This window comes from Oncorhynchus mykiss, chromosome 4, assembly GCF_013265735.2.
Source record: "Oncorhynchus mykiss isolate Arlee chromosome 4, USDA_OmykA_1.1, whole genome shotgun sequence".
Lineage (NCBI taxonomy): Eukaryota > Metazoa > Chordata > Actinopteri > Salmoniformes > Salmonidae > Oncorhynchus > Oncorhynchus mykiss.
Window position 1 is genome coordinate 19,326,391 of NC_048568.1, and position 27,261 is coordinate 19,353,651.

The 27,261-nt window shown below is 44.4% G+C and overlaps 1 protein-coding gene across 3 annotated transcripts in view; it reads right to left on the reverse strand.

Annotated features, from left to right (window-relative positions):
- Positions 1 to 1,756: 1,756 nt before the first annotated feature.
- LOC110522252 (polypeptide N-acetylgalactosaminyltransferase 14) overlaps positions 1,757 to 27,261 on the reverse strand; it is a 125,224-nt gene continuing 99,719 nt past the window's right edge. For 2 of the 3 annotated variants that reach the window (XM_036975826.1, XM_036975825.1), the window contains 7 exons: positions 21,381 to 21,484; positions 18,742 to 18,868; positions 16,568 to 16,660; positions 15,943 to 16,026; positions 14,849 to 14,993; positions 4,684 to 4,803; positions 1,757 to 2,452 (listed from right to left, as the gene is read on the reverse strand). In XM_036975826.1, the coding sequence (XP_036831721.1) occupies positions 2,294 to 2,452; positions 4,684 to 4,803; positions 14,849 to 14,993; positions 15,943 to 16,026; positions 16,568 to 16,660; positions 18,742 to 18,868; positions 21,381 to 21,484 (832 nt within the window). In that variant the 3' untranslated portion in view covers positions 1,757 to 2,293. Of the gene's footprint in view, positions 2,453 to 2,602; positions 4,804 to 14,848; positions 14,994 to 15,942; positions 16,027 to 16,567; positions 16,661 to 18,741; positions 18,869 to 21,380; positions 21,485 to 27,261 lie in introns of all 3 variants that reach the window. The other variant, XR_005051482.1, reaches the window with a different exon arrangement.

A 27,261-nucleotide genomic window follows, 5' to 3' on the forward strand; every position in this document is an offset into this window, starting at 1 on the left:
AATGCATTAAGGAAAGAAATTCCACAAGTTAACTTTTAACAAGGCACACCTGTTAATTGAAATGCATTCCAGATGACTACCTCATGAAGCTGGTTGAGAGAATGCCAATCGGGTTGATTGGTTTAACACTTTTTTGGTTACTACATGATTCCATATCTGTTATTTCATAGTTTTGATGTCTTCACTACTATTTTACAATGTAGAAAATAGTACAAATAAAGAAAACACATTGAATGAGAAGGTGTTCTAAACGTTTGACTGGTACTGTATGTCTAACCTGTGATTAAATGTTTTCCACATACATACTGTAGCTACGTGTAGCCTACTTGGACACCTGGTCCCCACATTTCCCACTCTCCCATGCTGAATAGCCTGAAGCCACGGGCTCTTCTCGCAGGCTCTGCTTCCCTATGTGGGAGGATTGCAAATCGTAGTTCAGTATGTACATTACAATGCGGTTTAATGGGAAATAATGTTTGCTTTGTCAATTTGTGTTCATGGTCGACGGGAATTCCTTCTTCTTCTATACTTGGAGTATAGAATACCACAATAGTCACAATAGCCATTAAACCTTGTGGTCAAACAAGGAAATGGTTCCAATTGTTTTTCCACCAGTAATTTTTCCCATTAGGTATTTTATATACACTTAAATAAGGGCTGTGTTTCGTGTAGGCTTACTCTGGTGTGACGTTTTGATAACTCTCTAGGACAAAGTTACTTTTTATCAATATATTTGCCTGTATTTACCCCACAAAAATGAACTGCAAATAATCTGCTAATGTGGCTATCATAAAGAGCTAGAAATGCCATGATAATCTGGACGAGACTGCCAAATCGAGGCAAAGCATTTTCAAATCTAAGAGTAAATGGAGACTAATATATTGGTGAAAGTCCCCTTGTCCAAGAGAGATTTATATGGTTATCAAAATGTTATGCCACGGTAAGCCCTGGTAACCACTAGGTTTTATGGGTTTTATGACACCTCCGATGTGGGCCTCTATTAGAGTTCTAAACAACTGGGACTTCTGACTTCAGTGTGTTCAAGATAACTCGCAATTTCAAGTCGGAAACTCTAGCATCTTTCTAGAGCTCCGATTTAAAGATCACTGATGTCATGATTTGACATTGTAAAGAATTCCATCGAAAATACCATTACATTCTTTGACAGATTTCTCTGATAGCGTGACACAACATCATATCTGTGAATGATGCTTTTCCCATGGAAGTTAGCCAGGTAGGCATATTCATTTGAGCGAGCGGTTATTATGCTATTTATTCTCAAATCCTAACCCCTTTTCGGTCAATACTTCTTGCCGTTCGTCTGTCTTTGTTAACCCATGATGTGTCACTGCACAGAACTGTAAGATGCTGGTAATGCTGATCGAGGTGCCAGTGCTGTGCTGGTACCAGTCACATCTAATGCAATTTAAATAATTATACTGAAACTAATTCACAATTTGTTCAATTAGGGAAGGGGCATCCAACCTTCACCATTACAAAATGTTATCAGTATATTCTATATAGGCTACTTATCTGCTGAACGTATGAACTGAACTGCTGAACACAAAACTAATAAACAAACCTTTTCTGTATTTCTTTTATTTCCTTTTTGACATTGCAGCACTGGCTATTACAGTGTGTTTGTGTTTCAGGATCATAGACATGTGTGTGTGTGTGTGTGTGTGTGTGTGTGTGTGTGTGTGTGTGTGTGTGTGTGTGTGTGTGTGTGTGTGTGTGTGTTTCAGGATCATAGACATTTTGTGTAAAGGTCATCTCCATTTCAATTAAAATAAATGGGTATCATAGGATATTAAAATATTGCCATTTGACATATGCATTAAATTTGCTGACACAAATTCCATCATAGCTGCATCCCATCCCATATTAGATCACCATTGAAATGTCATTACAAAGAAATGATACACTTGAAGCAGCAGTTAGAAGAATAGTTTTGACAGACCACACGTTTCAATGAAAACAGCAATGAAAAATGGTGTCCCCTGTATTTTCATCTACATTAGCCCACAATAAATGACTTCAGCCCTGCTGAATGTCTTGTTGAACACTTGAATGTGCTGACATCAGTCTAAGTCCCTGCCATCTTATAAAGACTTATCTCAGTGACCGAAAACACCCTTTACTCTGGTATCCTCCTCCTCTCTCCTTTCCCTATCTCCCTCCATCACTCTCTCTCTCTCTTTCTAAAAGCCCTTGGCTATAGTAAGCACTGCAGACGTTTGTGATTGCTCGTAGTGTAGTCCTCCTCTACAGGAAGGATTGTGTTGTGGGTGGATCAGGAGAAGGGCATCTCCCATCTCTGGGTGTAGGCTGTCAGTTCACAGGGGCTGATCACCAGCATCTTACTGCTCTCGATGCCGTCCAGGGCCATCTCACTGTCCAGGCAGAAGTGGGAGGCCAGGTGCTCCAGATGGGTGCCTGACTTCTGCCATCGCTGGAACACAACAGACAATACAAAGATCAATAACTGTATACAGAGACATGCATTTCAATGTTATTAAACTGCTATTGTCCATTAATTGTTACAGAATGCCATTGGTTCAAATAAATAAAAAAGTTTGGGCAACTATTGTCCAATACGGACCCTGTAATTATGTCAACTTCATTTTTAGCTAATGATCTTTATTGCATGTCATGTTCATGGCACATGGCACTCTTCCCACTATTCACCACTAGATGTCCCTCTTTACTCAATTTCTGGTGAGTCACTCATTTTGAGCAGGGAATTCTTCTTCTTGTTGATATTGTTGAACTTGTACATGAACAAAACTAGAGGATATTAGCAAACATGCAAGGAATTTGTCATTGCCTCACACATCCATCACTGGTTAGAACATGACGGCTGACAGGCAAAGCCTGTTGCCAAGACTAGTGGAGCGTATCATGATCACGCCTCTCTTCAGTGGTAGAAACAATACAGTGGATATCAAGGGGATTTTCTGGATCAAAAAGGGCAAAGGTTGTGGGCGTGGCAGGAGGCGTGGCAATTAGCAGCTGGCCCATGTGAGTGGCTACAATTTTGTGAACAGGCCCCCATCTCCATGGTGAAGAGAATTGTTTGAATTTTTGAGCCAATATCCTGAAACTCAAACAAATGTCTTGCCATGTAGAGAAAATGTTGCCGTTTTAAAGTTCATTTCCTGCAATTATACATATTCTACCATGGAGCTGGGAGAAAATCATGCTGTTTTAAAGCTAGTTTCCTGTAATTCTATGCTTTTCACCATGGCTAATGCTGTGCTTTTTTTCTCAAACATAATAACATAATGAACACTACTAAATTCATTGTTTTTGGAATTTTCAATTCTCCCTGACTGTCTACCTTTTATTTTGGTAATTGTTAGTTCTCAAAGATGATATTATAAAAAAAACAAGATATAGGTCCATTATATTTTCTACATACTTTATATCTGGTTTTAGTTGGTTGTTTAAATTTACACTGAAAGCATTTTTCCATCCTGAAAATCGACTTGAAAAAAAAATGTTTTGGCGACCCGCCCAAGGAATAAAATGGCAGAAAAACCAAGGGTGGATATGGTAGAGATACAGAGCGTCTTTGTTTCAGAGTATTTAAAGTCAGTGAACAGAAACAAGCTCTGTTCCATTGTGACCCTGATCAAAGCAGGAAAGACTCAAATTGCCATGACATGTTTTTCTTCAATTTTTTTATGAAGCAAAGTGAGACTGCACTTTTTAATTGATAAAAGAAAATAATTAAAACAAAATCAATTTGTATTCAGTGCCTGTGGTGCCTCTAAGTAATTCTTCTTGTTACTGGCTGTTGATGCACAATTGATAGTTAAGCACATTTATAGGCTCCTGAGAGCCTCTCTCTGCTGTAGCCTACAGTGGCCTGAGGGGAACACATGAGCACGGCTCTAATTAGCTATTATTGAACAGTTTCCGTCTATGTGCCAGGGGTGGAACATGTTGCTTTGGGAGCCTTTTTAGCAGGAGGAGGTAGTATATACCTGCGCAACTTCGAAAAGTGGGAGACCTAAAATCTACCTGCCAATTCAGAGGTCTATTATGTGGTTCTGACTTATCTATGGAACACTAGACTGTAACTGAGCTGTGTATAATGTTTTAAGTGTGCTATTTATCCTCTCTTTCTCTCTCCATCACTCTCGCGATCCTTCTGTCTCTCACTTCCTATCTTTTCACCAGACACTACATCATTATCACCACATATTCATGAATCATCTGTTCCTGCAGTCACCACCCAAACAAAACAATGTGAATACATTTTACAGTCATGCATGCTGCTCAAAACACCCTCCCACTCATAAACAGTATCTCCACAAACCAACTCTGTTTTGTTTTCCTCCTTGTTTACCAGGAATGTCAATAAAACATGTACAACCTTTTCATACAGACTCAAACCATGTAAACAGCCTCGCTAGCATACTGTTAGATAAGCCGAAACAGACTGGGGAGGACCTTGCCTCTGTCTCAGGGTGCAGCAGCAGCGGCAGCAGCAGCTGGCTGGTGATACAGGCAGAACCCGGAGCTCTCAGGCACACTCTCCACTGCACTATCAGACTGCCTAAGTGAAAGTTGATTTATGGCTTGTCAGAAGTGACTTTGCTCGTTTGAGGCAGGGGGCCGGCAGGGGGCCGGCGTGATGAGTGTTCAGGTGAGGACGGGCGCCCTCTGGGCTATTACTTGTTTCCCGTCGCCGATGTTACAGGGCATGAGCATGACCTGGGAGGCAGGAAAAGTGGTAGAGAGGGAGAGGCAGTGCTGTTGCTGGCGAATCTGCTGCCCGTGGGTGTAGATCCACTCCTGAGGAGAAAGAGATACACTGATGACACATCAACAACACGATAATTCCGCACTAACAAAACTGTCTACGTACCATGTACAGTGGGGCAAAAAACGTATTTAGTCAGCCACCAATTGTGCAAGTTCTCCCACTTAAAAGGAGAACTTAAAGGTAACATTTTCATAATTTTCATCATAGGTACACTTCAACTATGACAGACAAAATGAGAAGAAAAAAAATCCAGAAAATCACATTGTAGGATTTTTAATGAATTTATTTGCAAATTATGGTGGAAAATAAGTATTTGGTCACCTACAAACAAGCAAGATTTCTGGCTCTCACAGACCTGTAACTTCTTCTTTAAGAGGCTCCTCTGTCCTCCACTCGTTACCTGTATTAATGGCACCTGTTTGAACTTGTTATCAGTATAAAAGACACCTGTCCACAACCTGAAACAGTCACACTCCAAACTCCACTATGGCCAAGACCAAATAGCTGTCAAAGGACACCAGAAACAGCTTGGTTTGAAGAAATCAACTGTGGGAGCAATTATTAGGAAATGGAAGACATACAAGACCACTGATAATCTCCCTCGATCTGGGGCTCCACGCAAGATCTCACCCCGTGGGGTCAAAATGATCACAAGAACGGTGAGCAAAAATCCCAGAACCACATGGGGGGGACCTAGTGAATGACCTGCAGAGAGCTGGGACCAAAGTAACAAAGCCTACCATCAGTAACACACTACGCCGCCAGGGACTCAAATCTTGCAGTGCCAGACGTGTCCCCCTGCTTAAGCCAGTACATGTCCAGGCCCGTCTGAAGTTTGCTAGAGAGAATTTGGATGATCCAGAAGAAGATTGGGAGAATGTCATATGGTCAGATGAAACCAAAATATAACCTTTTGGTAAAAACTCAACTCGTCGTGTTTGGAGGACAAAGAATGCTGAGTTGCATCCAAAGAACACCATACCTACTGTGAAGCATGGGGGTGGAAACATCATGCTTTGGGGATGTTTTTCTGCAAAGGGACCAGGACGAGTGATCCGTGTAAAGGAAAGAATGAATGGGGCCATGTATAGTGAGATTTTGAGTGAAAACCTACTTCCATCAGCAAGGGCATTGAAGATGAAACATGGCTGGGTCTTTCAGCATGACAATGATCCCAAACACACCGCCCGGGCAACGAAGGAGTGGCTTTGTAAGAAGCGTTTCAAGGTCCTAGAGTGGCCTAGCCAGTCTCCAGATCTCAACCCCATAGAAAATCTGGAGGGAGTTGAAAGTCCGTGTTGCCAGCCACAGCCCCAAAACATCACTGCTCTAGAGGAGATCTGCATTGAGGAATGGGCCAAAATACCAGCAACAGTGTGTGAAAACCTTGTGACGACTTAAAGAAAACGTTTGACCTCTGTCATTGCCAACAAAGGGTATATAACAAAGTATTGAGATACACTTTTGTTATTGACCAAATACTTGTTTTCCACCATAATTTGCAAATAAATCCATAAAGAATCCTACAATGTGATTTTCTGGATTTTTTTTCTCATTTTGTCTGTCATAGTTGAAGTGTACCTATGATGAAAATTACAGGCCTCTCTCATCTTTTTAAGTGGGAGAACATGCACAATTGGTGGCTGACTAAATACTTTTTTGCCCCACTGTATGTGAGAGTAGATTTATGAACAGAACACTTATCAGAACACAGTCATGTCATACTACTGAAAACACATCAGTAGTATGTAGTCACACACTACATCCAATCGTGAGGCGACCCAATTCCTCCAGCCTGGGAGAGTGTGTGTCTTCTGTACAGCACACACCACTACCCACACCTCCAAAACATCTGTCTCTGGGAGTGGGCTCACTCTTCAGGAACATTCCATACATCATGACATAATAAGACTCTGTCTCTGTGGAACCAGACCAGGGAATATTACTGAGCCAGCATAGTGGAGATTGACACGCACGCACACGCACACACACACACACACACACACACACACACACACACACACACACACACACACACACACACACACACACACACACACACACACACACACACACACACACACACACACACACGCACACACACACACGTCTTGAGTACATATTTTGATCGCTAAAACTAAAGTAAGCCAATGAGATGCTGCTAAGCCTGTCTGTGTTTTCTTACTGGACAAGTCATTCTTATTTACAATGACGGCCTAGGAACAGTGGGTTAACTGCCTTTTTCAGTGGCAGAATGACAGATTTTTACCTTGTCAGCTTGGGAATTTGATCTAGCAACCTTTCAGTTACTGGCGCAACACTCTAACCACTAGGCTACCTGCCGCCCCACTAACCACTAGGATACCTGTGTATGGTGGTGCAGGCATATCCAGCCACTTTTCATGGTCTAGCTAGCTTACAGAGGATTTGATATTGAGTGGGCCCACAAGGATCCAAATATTCACACATAATATATCTTGGATTCTAGTGTTTTATTGTAGAATATCAGACAGAAAGACTATTTGAAACTCCGGGTACAAGCTGCCAGGCAACATCCCCGTACCCACATGTCCTAGTCAGGCGAGATGCACTACAACAGAGATGCACTAAACTGTGGTCTCATTTTATAGTTGTATTACATCTCCTTCCCCTGGGCTCAAACAATAAGTGCATCTGTGTTCTTGTCTGGGTCCCTGCCTTTTTGGAAAGCTAGTTTTTTTCTAACATGATATTGTGATGTTCTTGGATTCAACTTTTGTGCACTTCCTTGGTTTCATAGTGTCTAACCATGTGTTTAGAAAAAATATTTAAGGTAACTAAATAGGACAGGTTTTAGACCAATTCAAGCTAGAACTACAAATGTATGCTTGCTAGTACCCGGATAAAGCACTAAATAAACTTCAGTTAGTGCTAAATACGGCTGCTAGAATCCTGACTAGAACCAAAAAATTTGATCATATTACTCCAGTGCTAGCCTCCCTACACTGGCTTCCTGTCAAAGCAAGGGCTGATTTCAAGGTTTTACTGCTAACCTACAAAGCATTACATGGGCTTGCTCCTACCTATCTCTCTGATTTGGTCCTGCCATACATACCTACGCAGGTCTCCTAATTGTCCCTAGAATTTCTAAGCAAACAGCTGGAGGCAGGGCTTTCTCCTATAGAGCTCCATTTTTATTGAACGGTCTGCCTACCCATGTCAGAGACGCAAACTCGGTCTCAACCTTTAAGTCTTTACTGAAGACTCATCTCTTCAGTGGGTCATGTGATTGAGTGTAGTCTGGCCCAGGAGTGGGAAGGTGAACGGAAAGGCTCTGGAGCAACGACCCGCCCTTGCTGTCTCTGCCTGGCCGGTTCCCCTCTTCCGCTGGGACTCTCTGCCTCTAACCCTATTACAGGGGCTGAGTCACTGGCTTACTGGGGCTCTCTCATACCGTCTCTGGGAGGGGTGCGTCACCTGAGTGGGTTGAGTCACTGATGTGATCATCCCCCCCCCCTTGGGTTGTGCCGTGGCGGAGATCTTTGTGGGCTATACTCAGCCTTGTCTCAGGATGGTAAGTTGGTGGTTGAAGATATCCCTCTAGTGTGTGGGGGCTGTGCTTTGGCAAAGTGGGTGGGGTTATATCCTTCCTGTTTGGCCCTGTCCGGGGTGTCCTCGGATGGGGCCACAGTGTCTCCTGACCCCTCCTGTCTCAGCCTCCAGTATTTATGCTGCAGTAGTTTATGTGTCGGGGGGCTAGGGTCAATTTGTTATATCTGGAGTAATTCTCCTGTCCTATTCGGTGTCCTGTGTGAATTTAAGTGTGCTCTCTCTAATTCTCTCTTTCTCTCTTTCTTTCTCTCTCTCGGAGGACCTGAGCCCTAGGACCATGCCTGACATGATGACTCCTTGCTGTCCCCAGTCCACCTGGCCGTGCTGCTGCTCCAGTTTCAACTGTTCTGCCTTTGTATTATTGGACCATGCTGGTCATTTATCAACATTTGTACATCTTGGCCATGTTCTGTTATAATCTCCACCCGGCACAGCCAGAAGAGGACTGGCCACCCCACATAGCCTGGTTCCTCTCTAGGTTTCTTCCTAGGTTTTGGCCTTTCTAGGGAGTTTTTCCTAGCCACCGTGCTTCTACACCTGCATTGCTTGCTGTTTGGGGTTTTAGGCTGGGTTTCTGTACAGCACTTTGAGATATCAGCTGATGTACAAAGGGCTATATAAATACATTTGATTTGATTTGATTTGATTAGTACTTATTTATTACTTATTTTCCTATAGCAGAGCAAATTGAGAACTACTGATTTCAAACACAAGTGCCTCAGATACATGTAATTATCTGTAGAAATGGCATATCCTGTCTAGTTTCTTTTGGCACAAAATAAGTGAGTTGATAGCAAGCGACACCTGAGGGCTGACGCCAAGATAGGAAGAGGGTTCTGGCAACGTAATCGGAGGCAATTAGGAAGATATGTAGTGAGCAGCAGCAGTAAGGACAACCTTCCCAACTGAACTGGTGATTCCTATACTGGATGTTTAGGATGGTCACCCAGTAGGAATGTATGTGTGTGTGTTTGACAACACAAAGGAGGTCCCGTGGTAATCACTAGACGACCATGCTACGAAGGACCAAGTATATAGTCATAATTGATGAGCCTGTACATGAGATATTTGCTTCTGACCTTTAGCATGGACAGCGGTGGCCATGTACAGTGGATATGTTGCCTGTTTCTAACCAAGGTCTTTGAAAAGACATGCAGACCTAAGGATTCAGTGCAGTGCCCAGAGTGAGGGCTTTTAATTATATGTACATTACAATTATTAAACTCTGGTACAAGTCTTTCTTTCCACCGGGATTTAGCAACCATAGCGCATGCATTACCCAAAACACAGGATAATTGGCGCTCTCGAACACGCGCTCTGGTTGACACACCCCCTGCCGAGCACGGCAGAAGGAACACACATTGCATCACGATGGAGGAATTCAGATATGACTTCATTGTTTTAAACTACGGCGTGCAACATGGTTCAATGTGCCAGTAAATCAGCACGATCAATTTGATTTTGAATTGTATTACCGCTGTCACGGAGCTCTAGAATTGGCATCAAGTTTATTGTGCTAACGAAGATACAAACAGAGTAATGGAGAGCACTGAATAACATGGCAGTACACGGGGGCCGCCATCTTTATGCGTGTCCGCTATAACGACGAATCAAAGGTCAATTCTAACCATTTCTTAATATATGAATAGCGATCTTTTTACCAAAACATGTGCACTTTATAGTGGTAACATTCATACAAAACGTATGGCTGATAGAGCACAACTAGCAGAGCTACAAACGATTGAATACCTTTTTTTCCCGAACATCACCCCGTGTTCTAACATGTGTTTCTTTCTCTTTTACAGGCAATTATCAATGTACCAGAGGACATCCCAGGCAAACGTCAAGCTGTAACACGGATTTGAAGATGACTTCCTAGAGAGGAGCAGCCATAGACTTAGATAGACATCGTATCATTGTATCGGTCCCTGTATGGCGTCCGTGAGAGCACGGGCAGCGCCGTTGAGGCCATCTCCCTTTTGAAGTGTTCCATTTTCTTCTTCTACTACGTCAATGGCAAACAAACTGCACACTGCCGCATAGTGTGTTGTTTGAACAGGTATAAAGCCAAGGTTGGTGATTTAATTCCACCTGCAATTATGGAATGTTTCCTCACCAGTAAAAATTCATTGGCTGAATCCTCCTGGTCACCTGCATGGAATTATGTGATCCTTCCTCAAAATTGTGAAAGTCCTCAATGGCGCTGCCAATGATAAAACAGGCTTTTGGGCACTAGAGTCCTCTATCTACACTCTTCGGGGAAAAAAAAGGGTTCCAAAAGGGTTCTCGGCTGTCCCCATAGGAGAACCCTTTTTGGTTCCGGGGAGAACTCTTTTTGGTTCCACATAGAACCCTCTGTGGAAAGAGTCTATCTCTATGGAGCAGCCAAGGTTGGCTTAGCGTTGGAAAAGTGGTCCAGAGGAGTTAGCACTTCGTTCAGCCAGTCTAACGTGTGAAACACATCTCCAAGGGTGTTCATTCCCCGAGGAGAGTGGGCAGGCACAAAAACCAAGTCCCATCCATTCTCCCAGCCACACACCATAACAACCTCTACCGTAGCCTCTACTAACAAGAGTACTTGAATAATTAGAACATGTGTTGCGTAGGGAACAGGCCTGCATCAGCATGACATGTTGACATGCTATTTTACACCCCATTTGATATGAGATACACCGTTCTGCCTTGAGAAGACAGCCCAATATTGTAGTGTATATGCCATGTTCATCGTAAGAGCTAGTCCACCTGGATCAATAGTCCTCCTGTTACCCTGCAGCAGCCACGTCGTTACATTACAACCTTGCTGCAATAAGAATCACAACACCTAGAAACACATCACAGAGGATAGGGCCCAGTGTGTATGTGTGTGTGTCTGTGTGTGGGGGTGTGTGAGCCAGTGTGTGTGCACATACATTATTTGTGGCATTGTGCGCACAAGTGACAGCAGCCATGTCAGAGGGCAGTGTGGGAGGTACGTGCATCTCACCTCTCTGTGGAGGTGACACCAAGAGGCCAGGCCACTACAGTAGGCATGTCTCTGGGTTGAGAACAGAGGGCTGTAATAACCAGGCCCAGCTGGGTTTTGTGTATTAAACGGCAGGTGGGTGGAGACGAGGCCTGCTAGCAGATTAACAGGTCGGAAGGCAGAGGGCATGCACACAACACTTCTTAATAGAATAAACGGCACAGTGAAAATGTGCTCTGTATTAAATCTAATTACCCTGCAGTAATGGCACAGCTTTTTACGATGTCCGTTGTGGCACGCCAATGTTAATTTACTGTAATATTAATCTAAGTGGCTCCAAGTCTAGGGGATCTGTGCGCTGCTTGAGGAGACAGTGTGTTTTCAGAGCAGGGGTAAGCAACTAGATTCATCCGTGTGCTTTTAAGTATGCTGCCTCTAATTCTCCCACATTTCTTTATCTCCCCTCCTGGAGGACCTGATCCCTAGCAGCATGCCTCAGGACTACCTGGCCTGACGACTACTGGCTGTCTCCGTCCCCAGTCCACCTGGTCATGCTGCTGATGCAATTTCTGCTGTTCTGCCTGCGGCTACGGAACCCTGACCTGTTCACCTGCTATCTTATACCGGGCCTGCTGTTTCCTCTCTCTCTCTCTCTCTCTCTCTCTCTCTCTCTCTCTCTCTCTTTCTACCGCACCTGCTGTCTTGGCCTCTGAATGCTTGGCTATGAAAAGCCAGCTGACCTGCTGCACCCTCTGTAACCACTGTGATTATTATTTGACCCTGAACGTTACAACATCTTGAAAAATGATCTGGCCTTAATGATCATGTACTCTTATAATCTCCACTGGCACAGCCTCTCTGCCTTTCTAGGGAGTTTCTCCTAGCCATCGTGCTTCTCCATCTGCATTGCTACTCTTTGGGGTTTCAGGCTGAGTTTCTTTATAAACACTTTGTGACATCTGCTGATGTAAAAAGAGCTCTATAAATACATTTGATTGATTGATAGAGGCTATATAATAGAGCACAGACAGGCTGGTTGGATAAAGTCTGAGTAAGAACATCCAGTCTTCCATATTGGCAGCTGCTGTGTTTTTGGCTGAATCTCCATCTACTTCCCTGTTTTAATCAGAACACCTGAGAACCACCAGCTTGGAACATAACGAACAGCTGTGGCCAGTCTCATACTGAATCTGCTTTGAGAGCAGTGTCCTACCTAGACCCAGACACTTCTGCTATTCTTATACACTGTAATAATAACAACACATAACAGTTGGGCTACTGTACTGCAGAAGCATAATAGGCGTAGTCTAAATGAATGCTGACACAGTAATTATACAGTAGCCTGTTTTACCATGTTTCAGTGCTGAATTAAAGCCAAATAAAGCATAATGTGCTTCCTAGGGAAATTAATTAGGAGAGAAAAAAAAAAACACTCCTCCCGACCAAAACAAGTCGAACCATCTGAGAGCCTTTCTTAACTTCTGCATAACACACATCTCTATAATATCCTCTGATTCACATAACTAATCACCCATCAACAGCTAACACTTGGCCGTAGACAAAGTGTGTGTGTGTGTGTGTGTGTGTGTGTGTGTGTGTGTGTGTGTGTGTGTGTGTGTGTGTGTACACGTGTACGCGAAAGACAGAAATAAGTGTACAGGGAGGTGCTGTGACAGCCGGTCACGGCGGTGAGAATGATCCTATCTGCAGAACAAGTGCTTGGGAATAATCTGTGGAGGCTGAGAGGCGTTGAGCACTCGGGCAGGTCAGGTCTGCTTGCTGGTAGCACTGACATAACATCAGGTAGAACGAGAGAGAGAGCGGGAGAGAGAGGGTAAATAAAAGAGAGAAGGGAGAGGCATATTGACAGAGTGGGAGAAAAACAAATACAAGAAAGATTGATAGGGAGGAAGAGGGAAAAGAGAAGGGGAGAAAGAGGTAGAGGTGGAAAAAGAGAGTGAGAGGGGTGGGGGAGATCGAGAAAGAGGTAGAGAGCGATCCAGGTGTGTGAGCGAGCCGGTGTGTGAGACTGTCAGAGTGGGAGCAGCTCAGGCTGAATTCCACAAGTGCAAGATGATGCTTGTCTGCTCGAATTGTACAGAGACGGAACGAAAACATGACAGGAGCAGTACTGACGGACGGGGAGAGAGGCTTAGCCCATGTTTGTTTTAAAACAGTGTGTGCTGGAGAGGCTAATGAGGACAGATACTTTCTGACAGCCTGGGATACATCGTACCTCTCTGTCAGTGAGTGTTGAAGCTGCTGGACTTGTGTGCAGAACAGCCCCTTAACCAGGCAGTAGTGATACAATAGTATTGACTCTGGACTAGACTTAAGTTCTCTGTATTCTTTGTGGATATTGAGTCTGTTCTGGGCCATACAGTAGCTCTCTGTCAGTGTGAGCTGAAGCTACACTACCATTCAAAAGTTTGGGGTCACTTAGAAATGTCCTTGTTTTTGAAAGAAAAGCAATTTTTTTGTCCATTAAAATAACATCAAATTGATCAGAAATACAGTGTAGACTCCTCCCTATGTTTTAGATGTGTTCAAAACTACACGGTTTCTGGCAGGGGGTATGCGATACCATATCCTCAATTCTCGGGGTTGCATTCCCTTTAGACCCGGAGGTCTGTCTACTGGGCAACTGTACTAACACCAATCTTAGGCAAAGCCATACTATAAAGCTAACAGAAATATTGCTAGCGATTGCCAAGAAATGTATTGCCTTGAAATGGAAATTTGATTCCCCCTGCCAGTTGCAATGTGGCTATCGGAAGTTAATAGTTGTATCCCACTGGAGAAAATCACTTGAGGAATAAGTTTACAGACACTTTACAGAATTTGGTGACCTTTTATTGACTATATGGATAATCTCCCCTCACATCACATTGGTTGAAGAGCCAGTTTGTGCCGTTGAAGGGAGTAGTACACAGAGTTGTACGAGATCTTCAGTTTCTTGGCAATTTCTTGTATGGAACAGCATTCATTTCTCAGAACAAGAATAGACGGACGAGTTTCAGAAGAAAGTTCTTTGTTTCTGGCCATTTTGAGCCTGTAATCGAACCCACAAATGCTGATGCCCTAGATACTCAACTAGTCTAAAGAAGGCCAGTTTTATTGCTTATTTAATCAGACAACAGTTTTCAGCTGTGCTAACATATTTGCAAAAGGGTTTTCTAATGATAAATTAGACTTTTAAAATTATAATCTTGGATTAGCTAACACAACCTGCCATTGGAACACAGGAGTGATGGTTGCTGATAATGAGCATTCACACGCCTATGTAGATATTCCATAAAAAAATGTGCTGTTTCCAGCTACAATAGTCATTTACAACATTAACAATGTCTACACTGTATTTCTGATCAATTTGATGTTATTAATGGAAAAAAACATTTCTTTCAAAAACAATTGACCTGTAGCTCTCAGTTTATGAGTGTAGCAAAGAGAGCGAGCCATAGATATACTGTTGAGTCTGTCTATTAAGTCTTGACTGTTTAAATGTTGAGTGTAGGCCGTACCTGGTTGAGTGCCGGCACAGATCTGGTCCCGATGCAGGGTGCCAGTGTGAGAGAGGGGAGGTCCTGTCCCTCCAGCTTCCGCGACTCTAGACAATTCTGTCTTTGACGAACCACCCCCGACTTAGAGTCCGAATCATCTGGCACTCTGAAAATACACAACACACATTTTACAAAAGTATTTTCTTGATTTAGAGCATATTCCCCAATGCAGAATACAAGGCAGATTCATAATCTCTGAATGTAATATGTTGATACTCACGCCTGGGATAGATTCATGGTGGTATTTTTACATGCACATAAATAACTATTCAGTATAGATATTAACATTGAGGCTAGCGTGTCATGTTCCGTAGCCTCGCATTAATGTTTCCTCAGACAATGTCTGAACTGAATTACAATCGATATTTAAATGTACAGGAAGAAATAGCTGTTCACATGACAGAGCCATTCATCAGAGCTAGGCAGGACCTATGGCTTGGGGAGGGGGAGGGGGTGTAAGTAATGTTGTCTTCTGCCAGTGTGGGTCTGTGGTGGCTTTACAGCCCAGCTCATTCACTTAGTCAGCAAGCAGGAACCTGGAACCAGCAGCAGTGGTTATATCCTTTGTGTGCTCTGCCAAAGTTTTGTAATAGCCTATGACTGTACTTCTCTCTGTATATCACTCTCTCTCTCTAGCTCTTGTATGTCTTTAACATTCTCTGTGTATACTCTTCCTCACTACTGTCCTTCCACTGGGACTTGTCCTCCCTATTTCAACTTTCTCTCAATTCACCTGTCTCTTCAACTAACTTTTTATAGTCTCTTTTCTTACTACGCAATTAACGGTGGTTCCAAGTCATCTAAAAGGTCAGACCTCTCTCCCTCGAGTCACATTGTTCATTTCGGTCCGTGGGATTAACCTAAACTCCATCACGCCTGGCTGTTGTTGTATCAGTCAGATTGAGCTGCAAGGCTTGCTTTTGAATCCAATGCCAGGCGGACACAGAGCAATCAGGGGACAAAAATAGAGAGGCCTGAATATGAAAAAGAATCATTCATCTATTCTGAATGAACCATAATGGGATGTGTGTGAGTGGCCAGCCGCAAACACTCACTTGAGCTCTGGGTAGACGTTGTCCAGATACCACTTGAAGGATTTGCACTTGAGAATCTTGCGGAGCTCTTCCCTGCCATGAATGCTGATAATAGAGAGAGAGGGAAATTAATGAAGTGTATGTTAGAGAGAGGAACCTTTTTATAATGCTGTCCTGCTCTTATCAGAGAAAAGGCAGTGCTACAGGCTTACACAGAGGCAGGCACATTGCTCCAATATGTAATGCAGGGAGACCAAAAACGCTCTCTTTAAATAACCTGAATGATATGGTTTGAACTGAACCGTCTACCCCGTTAATCGTGCTAAACCAGATGCAATGTATGTGTTCTATAATATTTATCTTTATCAGCCCTCTGTAGAATATAAAATATAGCAGTAGAATTGTATGCTGTGTAGAAGTGTATGCTGTGTAGAAGTGTATGCTGTGTAGAAGTGTATGGTGTGTAGAAGTGTATGGTGTGTAGAAGTGTATGTTGTGTAGAAGTGTATGCTGTGTAGAAGTGTATGCTGTGTATGCTGTGCAGAAGTGTGTGCTGTGTATGCTGTGTAGAAGTGTATGGTGTGTAGAAGTGTATGGTGTGTAGAAGTGTATGCTGTGTAGAAGTGTATGGTGATATGTCACTCACTCTCCGTAGGACTTGCCCCGTGCTGCAGGGCGAGCCGAGTAGTAGAAGAGCCTGAACTCGTCCATCCACACCTCCGCCGTGCGCCTGGTGTTCCTGCAACACAGCCAGTAGAGTAGGATTCAGCAGGCGTTTTACATTAAACCACTTCACTCCAGGGTGGGCCAGCCCAGACCGCCAGTGTGAAAAGGCCTAGCACGTATGTGACCGAAATAACCAAAGCCAAGCCAGCCCTCGCACATTGGTCTCAAACACATTCCAAGAAAATTCACCATCTTGCTTGGTAAAGATTAGCAGCAAAATAATAACGTTCTCCTGAGAGTTAAGTATACTGTATCATATTCCGTATATGTCAAGCTCACCCTTTTCACTGAATGTTGTGGGCCTTATGCTCATCCTAGCTCCATTTCATTACAGTTTGCATATTAAATGGGGAAAATACGTAATTGAGAATTCCATAATCCTCAGACCCAAACGCACCATCCTGGTTCCTCTAGTGGACCTGCTACACCCACCCAGCCTTCAAAGTCTGAGCGCCCTGCATAGGTGAAGCGTTTCATGTAATGACGGGATTGGTCCATGGAACAGTGACTGAAGTGGGTAAATAATTCTAGTAACGTGATTCCTCTGTTGCATACTGTGGACCTTCTCCCAATATATATGTGTGCTGTTATAGACGTTAAAGGGAAAGTTTATTCCAAAATCAAATTCTACCACGTTGTCATACATCCTGAACTCAACTTTAGTCCTCTTTTGACATTTGAACAGCTAATTAAACTAGTCTACAGCCTTCTCCTATCCTTTTGTTCCTGACGGGCAGCAATACAACGTTTTGGCCTACTGTAACCCCTGCTGTTTTACACTCCTTTGAAGCTCACACATCACATCTCTCCTTTCCGCCTTACACTCAACACCTACTCTTACACGGCCTGGCTTCTGAGCCGAAGACTTTGGGACAGAGAAGGACGTAAACTGCTTTTAACACAAATGACAGTGACATTGTGCTAAGAGCGGAGCACACGGAGACAGCAGGTGAATAAATTCAATAGAATTATCAATGGGCATGCTGAGCCACCAGCTGCCCTTAGAAGCTTTTTTTCTTCCCCAGGACATGAAATCAAACATCATTCTCGGAGCAATTATTCATTAACCCGACTGAACTATGCTAGACATACACATTCTGTTGACAGGATGAAGTAATTATTCATTGAAGCCTAATGTGTTTTATGTCGCCAGTAAAAAAAAAAAAGATAGCTAATCAGTGAACAAACAGTGAGCGCTCACTGCCAGTCAGTCAAAGAAGATGCAGCCAAGTCAAGGGGTGACTGGAACACAACAACACATTTTCTGAAACTGCTCTGCAATCAAATCAAATCGTGTGCTGTTCACTTTACATATTCAGACCATGCCGTGACCTTCCTCAAAGCTAATTGCAAATGAGAAATCCAAATAAAGAAATCTGATTCTGTCGATTAGCGGCATTGTTAACCAAGGGCGGCATTTCGGCTTCATGTCGAAGTTAAACATTTGATAAAAGACGATATGCTTTCACAAAGTTTTCAAATAATAGAATTTGTGCACACACACAATTAGCTGACTAAATCCCTGTCAAACACAGTGGGAACATGAGCCTAATCCCTAATATGGAGAGAGAGGGACAAACCACTCTGATGTGCAGGGGACAATAGAGTTTAGCTTAATTCATTCAAAAGACAATGTTTGGCAAAGCTTTAGAGCACACTACAGCAATTTCTTTCATTTATATATGCCACGTTCGCTGCAAAATCTGTTCCCAGTATTGGGTTGCATTGCACGAATATTGGCCTATCAATCACGCGAACAATGTAAAAACAGCAAAATATATATTTTTTAAGTAGTACATATGAAGTGTTACACTTATTTTGGCTGCCGTGGGTTGGCCTTTTTTATTTTTTAATTGCATTGCCACGATTGTACAGCTGTAACACATGAACAAAGTGAATACAGCTCAATAACGCGTACAGTATCACATACAGCGCGGTACAGTCACAGCGCAGTACTTTGGTTGTCGTGGGTTGCCTTGCTATTTTGGAGAAGGCAGTCCGATAGATACATTAAGATGTGGGTCTGGGTGTAGTTGTTAGTTGTTTTTGTATTTTGGAGCAGGCGGATACAGTACAGATGGGGTCAGGTCTTACTTGATGTAGGTGTTGGCGTTGCCCTCAGGGAAGATGTAGGGGTGTTTCTTGCGGAAGACGTGGCCGACCCTGCTGCAGGGGATAATCTCTAGGCTCCCTCCACACATCCACACCCGGAACGAGATCTCTACACACACACACACACACAACACACAGCTACCATTAGTTATCATTGTCACATGGAATAGCTCAGGGGACAGCCATGAACCACGAAGAGTAGCACTGTATTGTATGCTCAGTGCTTTTAGACGGTATGAGTCCTAAGGCAGGGACAGGCAGGGACAGGCAGAGACAGGAGAAATTAAATTCAAACACACACAGTATTACAAAGTGTGATTGGAAATCTACAATATATGGGGCAACTCTGATGCTTTGAATATTTGATAACATGCTTGTTGCCTCATATCTCAGGTTTAAACTCATGTTTCAAACTGCCGTGTCCTCTGCTCATTTAGAAGTGCACCAGCAGCCACATGAATGTAAATAAACAAGTCCCTCCATGGCCTGGTCTAATTTAGCCCAGGCTAATACAGTATAAACATCAGGGCTGATGCCACACACTTGTCTTTTAAACCCAACAGAGTTGAAGTTTTGTAGCCTCAAACACAGCATATAAAATGATGCTTCCTTTTTCGGAGTAACATGCTCAAAACTTTTCCTGCAATGAACACGATGGGAGACCGAGAGCTGGTTTCAAGCGCAGGGCACAGCAGGTGTTTATTGTAAAGGACCTCAGGAGGAGGCAGGTAGCTGGGTCCAGGGGCAGGCAGGTCATTCACAGGAGGAGGCAGGTAGCTGGGTCCAGGGGCAGGCAGGTCATACACAGGAGGAGGCAGGTAGCTGGGTCCAGGGGCAGGCAGAAGGTCATATACAGGGGGGCCAAAAAGGAAACAGTACAGGCAGGGAAAAGGCTAGTAGCGTAGTCCGGGAGATCAGGCAATAGGTTCATAACAGGAAATCCGATAGGCAAAAGGAGTCATTAGTGAGGCAGGTAAAAACTATCATACACAATAGGATTAAATTACAGGCAACCCAGCGCTCCGAATAGAAGTGTGTCACAAAACAAACAATACCTCACAATGATGGGGTGCAAAGAACTGAAGTAAATTGTGTGTGATAATGACGTACAGGTGTGTGAACAGATGATCAGAATTCAGGTGATTCGGATCTGGAGAGTGAGCTGTGTTCAGGGGATCTATGTGTTTGAGAGTGTGAGCTGGAAAGTGGGCTGGAAAGTGGGCTGGAGAGTGAGCTGCGTTCAGGGGATCTATGTGTTTGAGAGTGTGAGCTGGAAAGTGGGCTGGAGAGTGAGCTGCTTTCAGGGGATCTATGTGTTTGAGAGTGTGAGCTGGAAAGTGGGCTGGAGAGTGAGCTGCGTTCAGGGATCTTTGTGTTTGAGAGTGTGAGCTGGAAAGTGGGCTGGAGAGTGAGCTGCGTTCAGGGATCTTTGTGTTTGAGAGTGTGAGCTGGAAAGTGGGCTGGAGAGTGAGCTGCGTTCAGGGATCTTTGTGTTTGAGAGTGTGAGCTGGAAGCAGACGTTACATTCCCAACAAGCATCTGAGCTTTTTCGACTTTTCAAAGTGTCAAAGGGAGCAGCGCAGGGAGTAAGCACGTGATATAGAGAGAGAAATAAAAGAGAGTTGTGAGGGAGATGAGAAAGTGTGTGTGTGTGTGTGTGTGTGTGTGTGTGTGTGTGTGTGTGTGTGTGTGTGTGTGTGTGTGTGTGTGTGTGTGTGCGTGTGAGAGCGAGAGAATGAGAGAGAGAGAGAGAGAGAGAATGAAAGAGAGAATGAGAGAGAATGAAAGAGAGAATGAGAGGGAGAGAGACAGCGAATGTGAGAGAGAGAGAGAGAGGAAGAAATAAAAGAGACTGGGGAGAGAGATGTTGAGAAAAAGGAAGAGCATTATTTTCCAGTCTCTACTCCTTTCTTTATTGATCTGATCAGCAGCAGTACAGTCAGGAGAAACTGTCTGTCTATTATGTGAACCCCAGCATCCTTCTGCCAGAGATACATGGGAGAGCGCTAGTCAGCCTCCTGGCTTTTTAGAAACTGTAATAAAGTATGAATCATCCCCACCACTACCTCGGTTAGCCCTGGCTGTGGTGCACAACTTGCCTGCAGATGTACCTGACAGAAGCAAGAATGAAGCAGGGAAGAGAAGTGGTCACGCTACCTATTGCTCCAGGGGTCTGGCTAGGACTGGAATAACTGCAATGTTACACTCTCACTAGCTTGTTTCACAGTGGTGTGGTGTTATGCTGGTCAATAATTGGTCATATACAATTCTGCTTAATATTTGTGTCTTCTTGACCCTTGGGGTTTTAACTACACAATAAATGTTTGAAGCCCATCATAATGGAGAGGGTTTGATTGATTTGAAAAAGTATCACTTGACACTTTTTTGGGGGTTTGGGACTGTGGTAATGACCATTACAAACCCAAACACAATAAATCAACTGTCCCGCTTTAGTAAGAAAAGGTCGCATCCTTGAGCAGACTGAAAGAATTGTGTCAGCTATAGAGGCAGGCTACTAGTGCTGACAGACTGACACGCTGCACCAATTCAGGTGCTCTCAGGCACACACAACAACATAATCCCCTCAACCCAGCTCCTGCCCAGTCAATTGACTCACTCACCAAAGTTCTCCCCGCCCCAAATGTCCATGGCTGTGTCATACTTCCCCAGGTGGTTGAACCACGACTTGTCAATCACAAACAGCCCTCCGGCGATGATAGGCGTCCTGTAGGAGAGAGAGAATTCCAGGAGTATTATATCATGGAACGTTGACTGGATGGGTAGACTTGAGGTAGTTTGTTGGTGTGTTTTTTGTAGACACTAAGAACACATTATGATAGATCCAGGTGATGGTAGAAGAGTCCAAACTTCTATCTAAACCCTCAGTGTTCACAGTGATGTGAATGATGAGGATGTCCCGGGCCAGGCCCAGTGAGTGCGTGTGAGCCGCTGAGTAAAATGTAAATTGATTGAGTGATACAGGAGCCAGCCGGGGCAGACGGGCGGGGCGGGCAGGGCTGGGCCGGCTGACAAGCAGAGGCCAGTGAGACGTGTAAGAGGATACCTTCTCATTATCAGGCAGAAGGTGAAGCTGCACCCAGGCCCTCCATGGAGTGCCAACCGGGACCTATCTAACACAATTCACTCAGCACAGGATCGAACAAAGGCAGAAAGAAATAGAGGCAGAGAGGAGAGAGAAAAATGATATAAAACAGTTCTGTCCCCATAGGATAAGGTTTCCAGGAAAAACCCTTTTGGGTTCCATGTACAGTGCCTTCGGAAATTATTCATACCCCTTGACTTTTCCCACATTTTGTTAGGTTACAGCCTTATTCAAAAATTGATTAAAAAAATGTTTGTTCATCATCGATCTACAAACAATAGCCCATAATGACAAAGCATAATGTATTACAAATAAAACATGGAAATGTCACATTTACATAAGTATTCAGACCCTTTACTCAGTACTTTGTTGAAGCACCTTTGGCAGCGAACACAGCCTCAAGTCTTCTTGGGTATGACGCTACAAGCTCGGCACACCTGTATTTGGGGAGTTTCTCCCATTCTTCTCTGCAGATCCTCTCAAGCTCTGTCAGGTTGGATGGGGAGCGTTGCTGCACAGCTATTTTCAGGTCTCTCCAGAGAGGTTTGATCAGATTCAAATCTGCTGGGCCACTCCAGGACATTCAGAGACTTGTCCCGAAGCCACTCCTGCTCTGTCTTGGCTGTGTGCTTAGGGTCATTGTCCTGTTGGTGGTGAACCTTCACCCCAGTCCGAGGTCATTAAGCATTAAGGATCTCTCTATACTTTGATCCGTTCTTTTTTAGTCTCATAGCAAAGGGTTTGAATACTTACGTAAATAAGGTATTTCTGTTTGAGTTTTTTTTATAAAAGTGCAAAAATGTCTAAAAACCTGTTTTCGCTTTGTCATTATGGGGTACTGTGTGTAGATTGAGGAGGATAAACCATTTCAAAATAATCCATTTTAGAATAAGGCTGTAACGTAACAAAATTTGGAAAAAGTCAAGGGTTTTGAATACTTTCCGAAGGCACTGTACATCCCTTTCCACAGAAGGTTCTACATGGAACCCAAAAGAGTTCTACCTGGAACCAAAAAGGAAAAAGGGTTGTCCTATGGTGACAGTCAAGGAACCCTTTTTCCTAAGTGTAGCTAGAGAGAGAACCCTCCTCATAGAGAGAGAACCCTCCTCATAGAGAGAGAGCCCTCCTCATAGAGAGAGAGCCCTCCTCATAGAGAGAGAGCCCTCCTCATAGAGAGAGCCCTCCTCATAGAGAGAGAGCCCTCCTCATAGAGAGAGAGCCCTCCTCATAGAGAGAGAACCCTCCTCATAGAGAGAGAGCCCTCCTCATAGAGAGAGAACCCTCCTCATAGAGAGAGAACCCTCCTCATAGAGAGAGAACCCACCTCATAGAGAGAGAGCCCTCCTCATAGAGAGAGAGCCCTCCTCATAGAGAGAGAACCCTCCTCATAGAGAGAGAACCCTCCTCATAGAGAGAGAGCCCTCCTCATAGAGAGAGCCCTCCTCATAGAGAGAGAGCCCTCCTCATAGAGAGAGAACCCTCCTCATAGAGAGAGAGCCCTCCTCATAGAGAGAGAGCCCTCCTCATAGAGAGAGAGCCCTCCTCATAGAGAGAGAGCCCTCCTCATAGAGAGAGAACCCTCCTCATAGAGAGAGAACCCTCCTCATAGAGAGAGAACCCTCCTCATAGAGAGAGAGCCCTCCTCATAGAGACAGAACCCTCCTCATAGAGAGAGAGCCCTCCTCATAGAGAGAGCACTCCTCATAGAGAGAGAGCCCTCTCATAGAGAGAGAGCCCTCCTCATAGAGAGAGAACCCTCCTCATAGAGAGAGAGCCCTCCTCATAGAGAGAGAGCCCTCCTCATAGAGAGAGCCCTCCTCATAGAGAGAGAGCCCTCCTCATAGAGAGAGAGCCCTCCTCATAGAGAGAGAACCCTCCTCATAGAGAGAGAGCCCTCCTCATAGAGAGAGAGCCCTCCACATAGAGAGAGAGCCCTCCTCATGTTGCTGACTTTAAGGCAAGCCATTTTCAATTCACCTGCTTTGCTCTTTGAAAGATGAGGAGCATTGTCTCTCATTGTCTAGAATAGACACGCCATGATGCTCTCTGGGGTCAACAACATTCTCCACATTCATTTTCAGCTGTTTCTCATTTCCTGTCTCTGTCTGCAGAACTTGAGTCATTTGGTTGGACCAATGATGACAGGGGAGGGGAATTGATTCTGGAGGCAATACTACTTTCTCTGGTCATCTGTAACGTCTCCAGAGTGCACTTGAGGCTACGACTTAAAAAAGTACTAAACTAAAAGAAACACTATATATAGAAAAGTACAAGGACACCCCTTGAAATTAGTGGATTCGGCTATTTGAGTCACACCTGTTGCTGACAGGTCGACAACACAGCCATGCAATCTCCATAGACAAACCGTGGAAGTAGAATGGAGAGGTCAGTGACTTTGAACGTGGCACCGTCGTAAGATGCCACTTTTCCAACAAGTCAGTTTGTCAAATGTCTGCCCTGCAAGAGCTGTCCCAGTCAACTGTAAGTGCTGTTATTGTGACAAGGAAACGTCTAGGAGCAACGGCTCAGACGCGAAGTGGCAGGCCACACAAGCTCGCAGGACAGGACCCCGAGTGCCGAAACGCTTAGCTACCGAGTTCCAAACTGCCTCTGGAAGCAACGTCAGCACAATAAGTGTTCGTCGGGAGCTACATGAAATGGGTTTCCATGGCCAAGCAGCCACACACAAGTCTAAGATCACCATGCGAAATGCCAAGTGTCGGCTGGAGTGGTGTAAAGCTCGCCCCAATTGGACTCTGGAGCAGTCGAAACGCGTTCTCTGGAGTGATGAATCATGCTTCCCCATCTGGCAGTCCAATGGACAAATCTGGGTTTGGCGGATGCCAGGAGAACGCTTCCTGCCCGAATGCATAGTGCCAACTGTAAAATGTGGTGGAGGAGGAATAATGGTCTGGGGCTGTTTTTCATGGTTCGGGCTAGGCACCTTAGTTCCAGTGAAGAGAAATCTTAACACTATAGCATACAATGACATTCTAGACGATTCTGTGCTTTCAACTTTGTGGCAACAGTTTGGGGAAGGCTCTTTCCTGTTTCAGCATTACAATTCCCCTGTGCACAAAGCAAGGTCCATACAGAAATGGTTTGTCGAGATCGGTCTGGAAGAACTTGACTGACGTGCACAGAGCCCTGACCTCAACCCCATCGAACACCTTTGGGATGAATTGGAATGCCGACTGCGAGCCAGGCCTAATCGCCCAACATCAGTGCACGACCTCACTAACTCCATAGTAATGCCCATGATTTTGGAATGAGATGTTCGACGAGCAGGTGTCCACATACTTTTGGTGGACAAAATACAAAATACAACCCTCGCCAACGATGACCTTGGCTGCATCCTGAACAGCTTTAGGCTGCATGTTTCCTCCTGCATTTCAAGCCTTGCACCAGGACATACTATTTCTGATAGTAAACATAATCATTCATGATCTATTGATTCAGTCTACTAAACATGTATATCAGCATAAAGTCAGAAACAGCTTTACGAGAAAGCCAAATGAGAAAGCTCACACAATACAACAGACAACGTGATGCTTCTTCATTTTGCAGCGAGAGACATCCTTTGTTGTATATTTCGCCTGCTGCAACATAAATATCTGCCAGACTGAATGAGTGTTGTCGTAACAACCGAACAGAGCATTACAGGAGGAAATCATCATCGTTGGACAATGCTGTAAAACCCTGAGGCACATCACCAAATCCTTCTTAGTTATTGCTGTCTGCCATTAACTACTGTTGCTGCCTCCATTTTCAGATCCCACTTTGTTCAGACGGTCCATAAACAGACCCCCCCCCCCCCCCCCATGAAAAAACAGATGATGATGGGACTGAATGACTGGATGTGTAGGCAGCTATAGGACAGTGTCAGGTTAGTAAGATGGTGGATAGTGACACATTTGTGACTCAAAATGCTCTGTGAAGTGTAGTTTGCAGTGTTCTTTAAGTGAAGTGTATTATTGAGTGGATACAATGAAGAGTGAATGGTAATGCATCGTAGTGAATCTGTTTCCTCTGCCCTTAACTCGCGAACACTGCATGCACACACACACCACACACATGCCAGCACGCAAATGCACCAGTGGACGCTGCTGAGGGGAGAATGGCTCATAATAATGTCCGGAACGGAGCAAATGGAATGGCATTAAACACCTGGAATCCATGTGTTTGACATATTGGATACCATTCCACCGATTCTGCTCCAGTCATTACTACGAGCCCATTCTCCTGTGAAATGCACACACACACACACACACACACACACACGCACGCACGCACACACACTGGCACCCCATGCTCCCACCATCTGTGCCTCTTTAGCCTCTTTCAACACCAGCTCTGATGCTGTCTCAGTTTCAGTCCCACCACTCCATGGTAAGTAGGTTGCTACAGTGTCTGTGTGTGTGTTTGTGTGCGTGTGCGTGCGCGCGTCCTTAACCAAGTCTCTATCTGGTTGTCTATTTGTGCCAGTGTGAGGAGCAGACTCCATGTGACGCTGCAACAGTCTGTGGCACATGGGCCACACTGTGAGCCTGATGTGGGATCAGTTCCTACCAGGGCTGGGTCTGTGCCTGGGCTATTAGGGGATCTCATTACTCTAACACCCCCACTGGCAGCTCAGGGGTTTGGGGTCGGCGTGGAGGGATGTAGGGTAGTGGACCATATACACTCATCAAGAGAAGAGGGGAGAGGAGAAAAACAGGAGATGAGAAGACAGGAAGGGATGAAGGAAATGAAGTACACACAGAGAGATGAGAAAATAAGTATGAATAGGAAACTAGACGAGGTGGGGAAAAGAATAGAAGACAGAAGGGCAGAAAAGAGAAGAAGAGAGGTGCGAAAGGAAGAAGAGATGGAGAGATTAGGAGTTTCCTCTTCAAGAAGTGTGAAGAGGAAACGATGGGAGGGGAGGAAAAGGAACAAAACAGAAAGAAGCGAGGAGAGGAGGAGGGGAGATGAGAGAGGCCCTCCAGATTGCCCTGAGCAGGGCTGAGGGAGCCAAGTGGACAGGCTCACTGTCTACCTCATTTCTCAAGTGGAGGGAAGATGTTAGCCCACAGCCCAGCATCTCTGTGACACTGTCCCCAGCCCTGACATACTGCATGGTGTGTCAGACTGGCAGGAGCCAAGGTTCTCAAGCCCCGCACAGCATGGTGAATACTCATCATGGAAACACACATTGGCATTTATGCAGAGTAACAACAGTATCAAGTCTTTCATTAGAAAATATGCTCCTTCCTGTACCTGGACTATAATTATGACAGAAAATGAACAGAGATAGAGACAGAGAGTGAAAGAAAGAGAGATGTGTGGGAGAGATCAATCAATCATTCTAGCCGAGCATTAAAATAATCTGCCCCCGATTCAGAGCCACCTGGGACCAG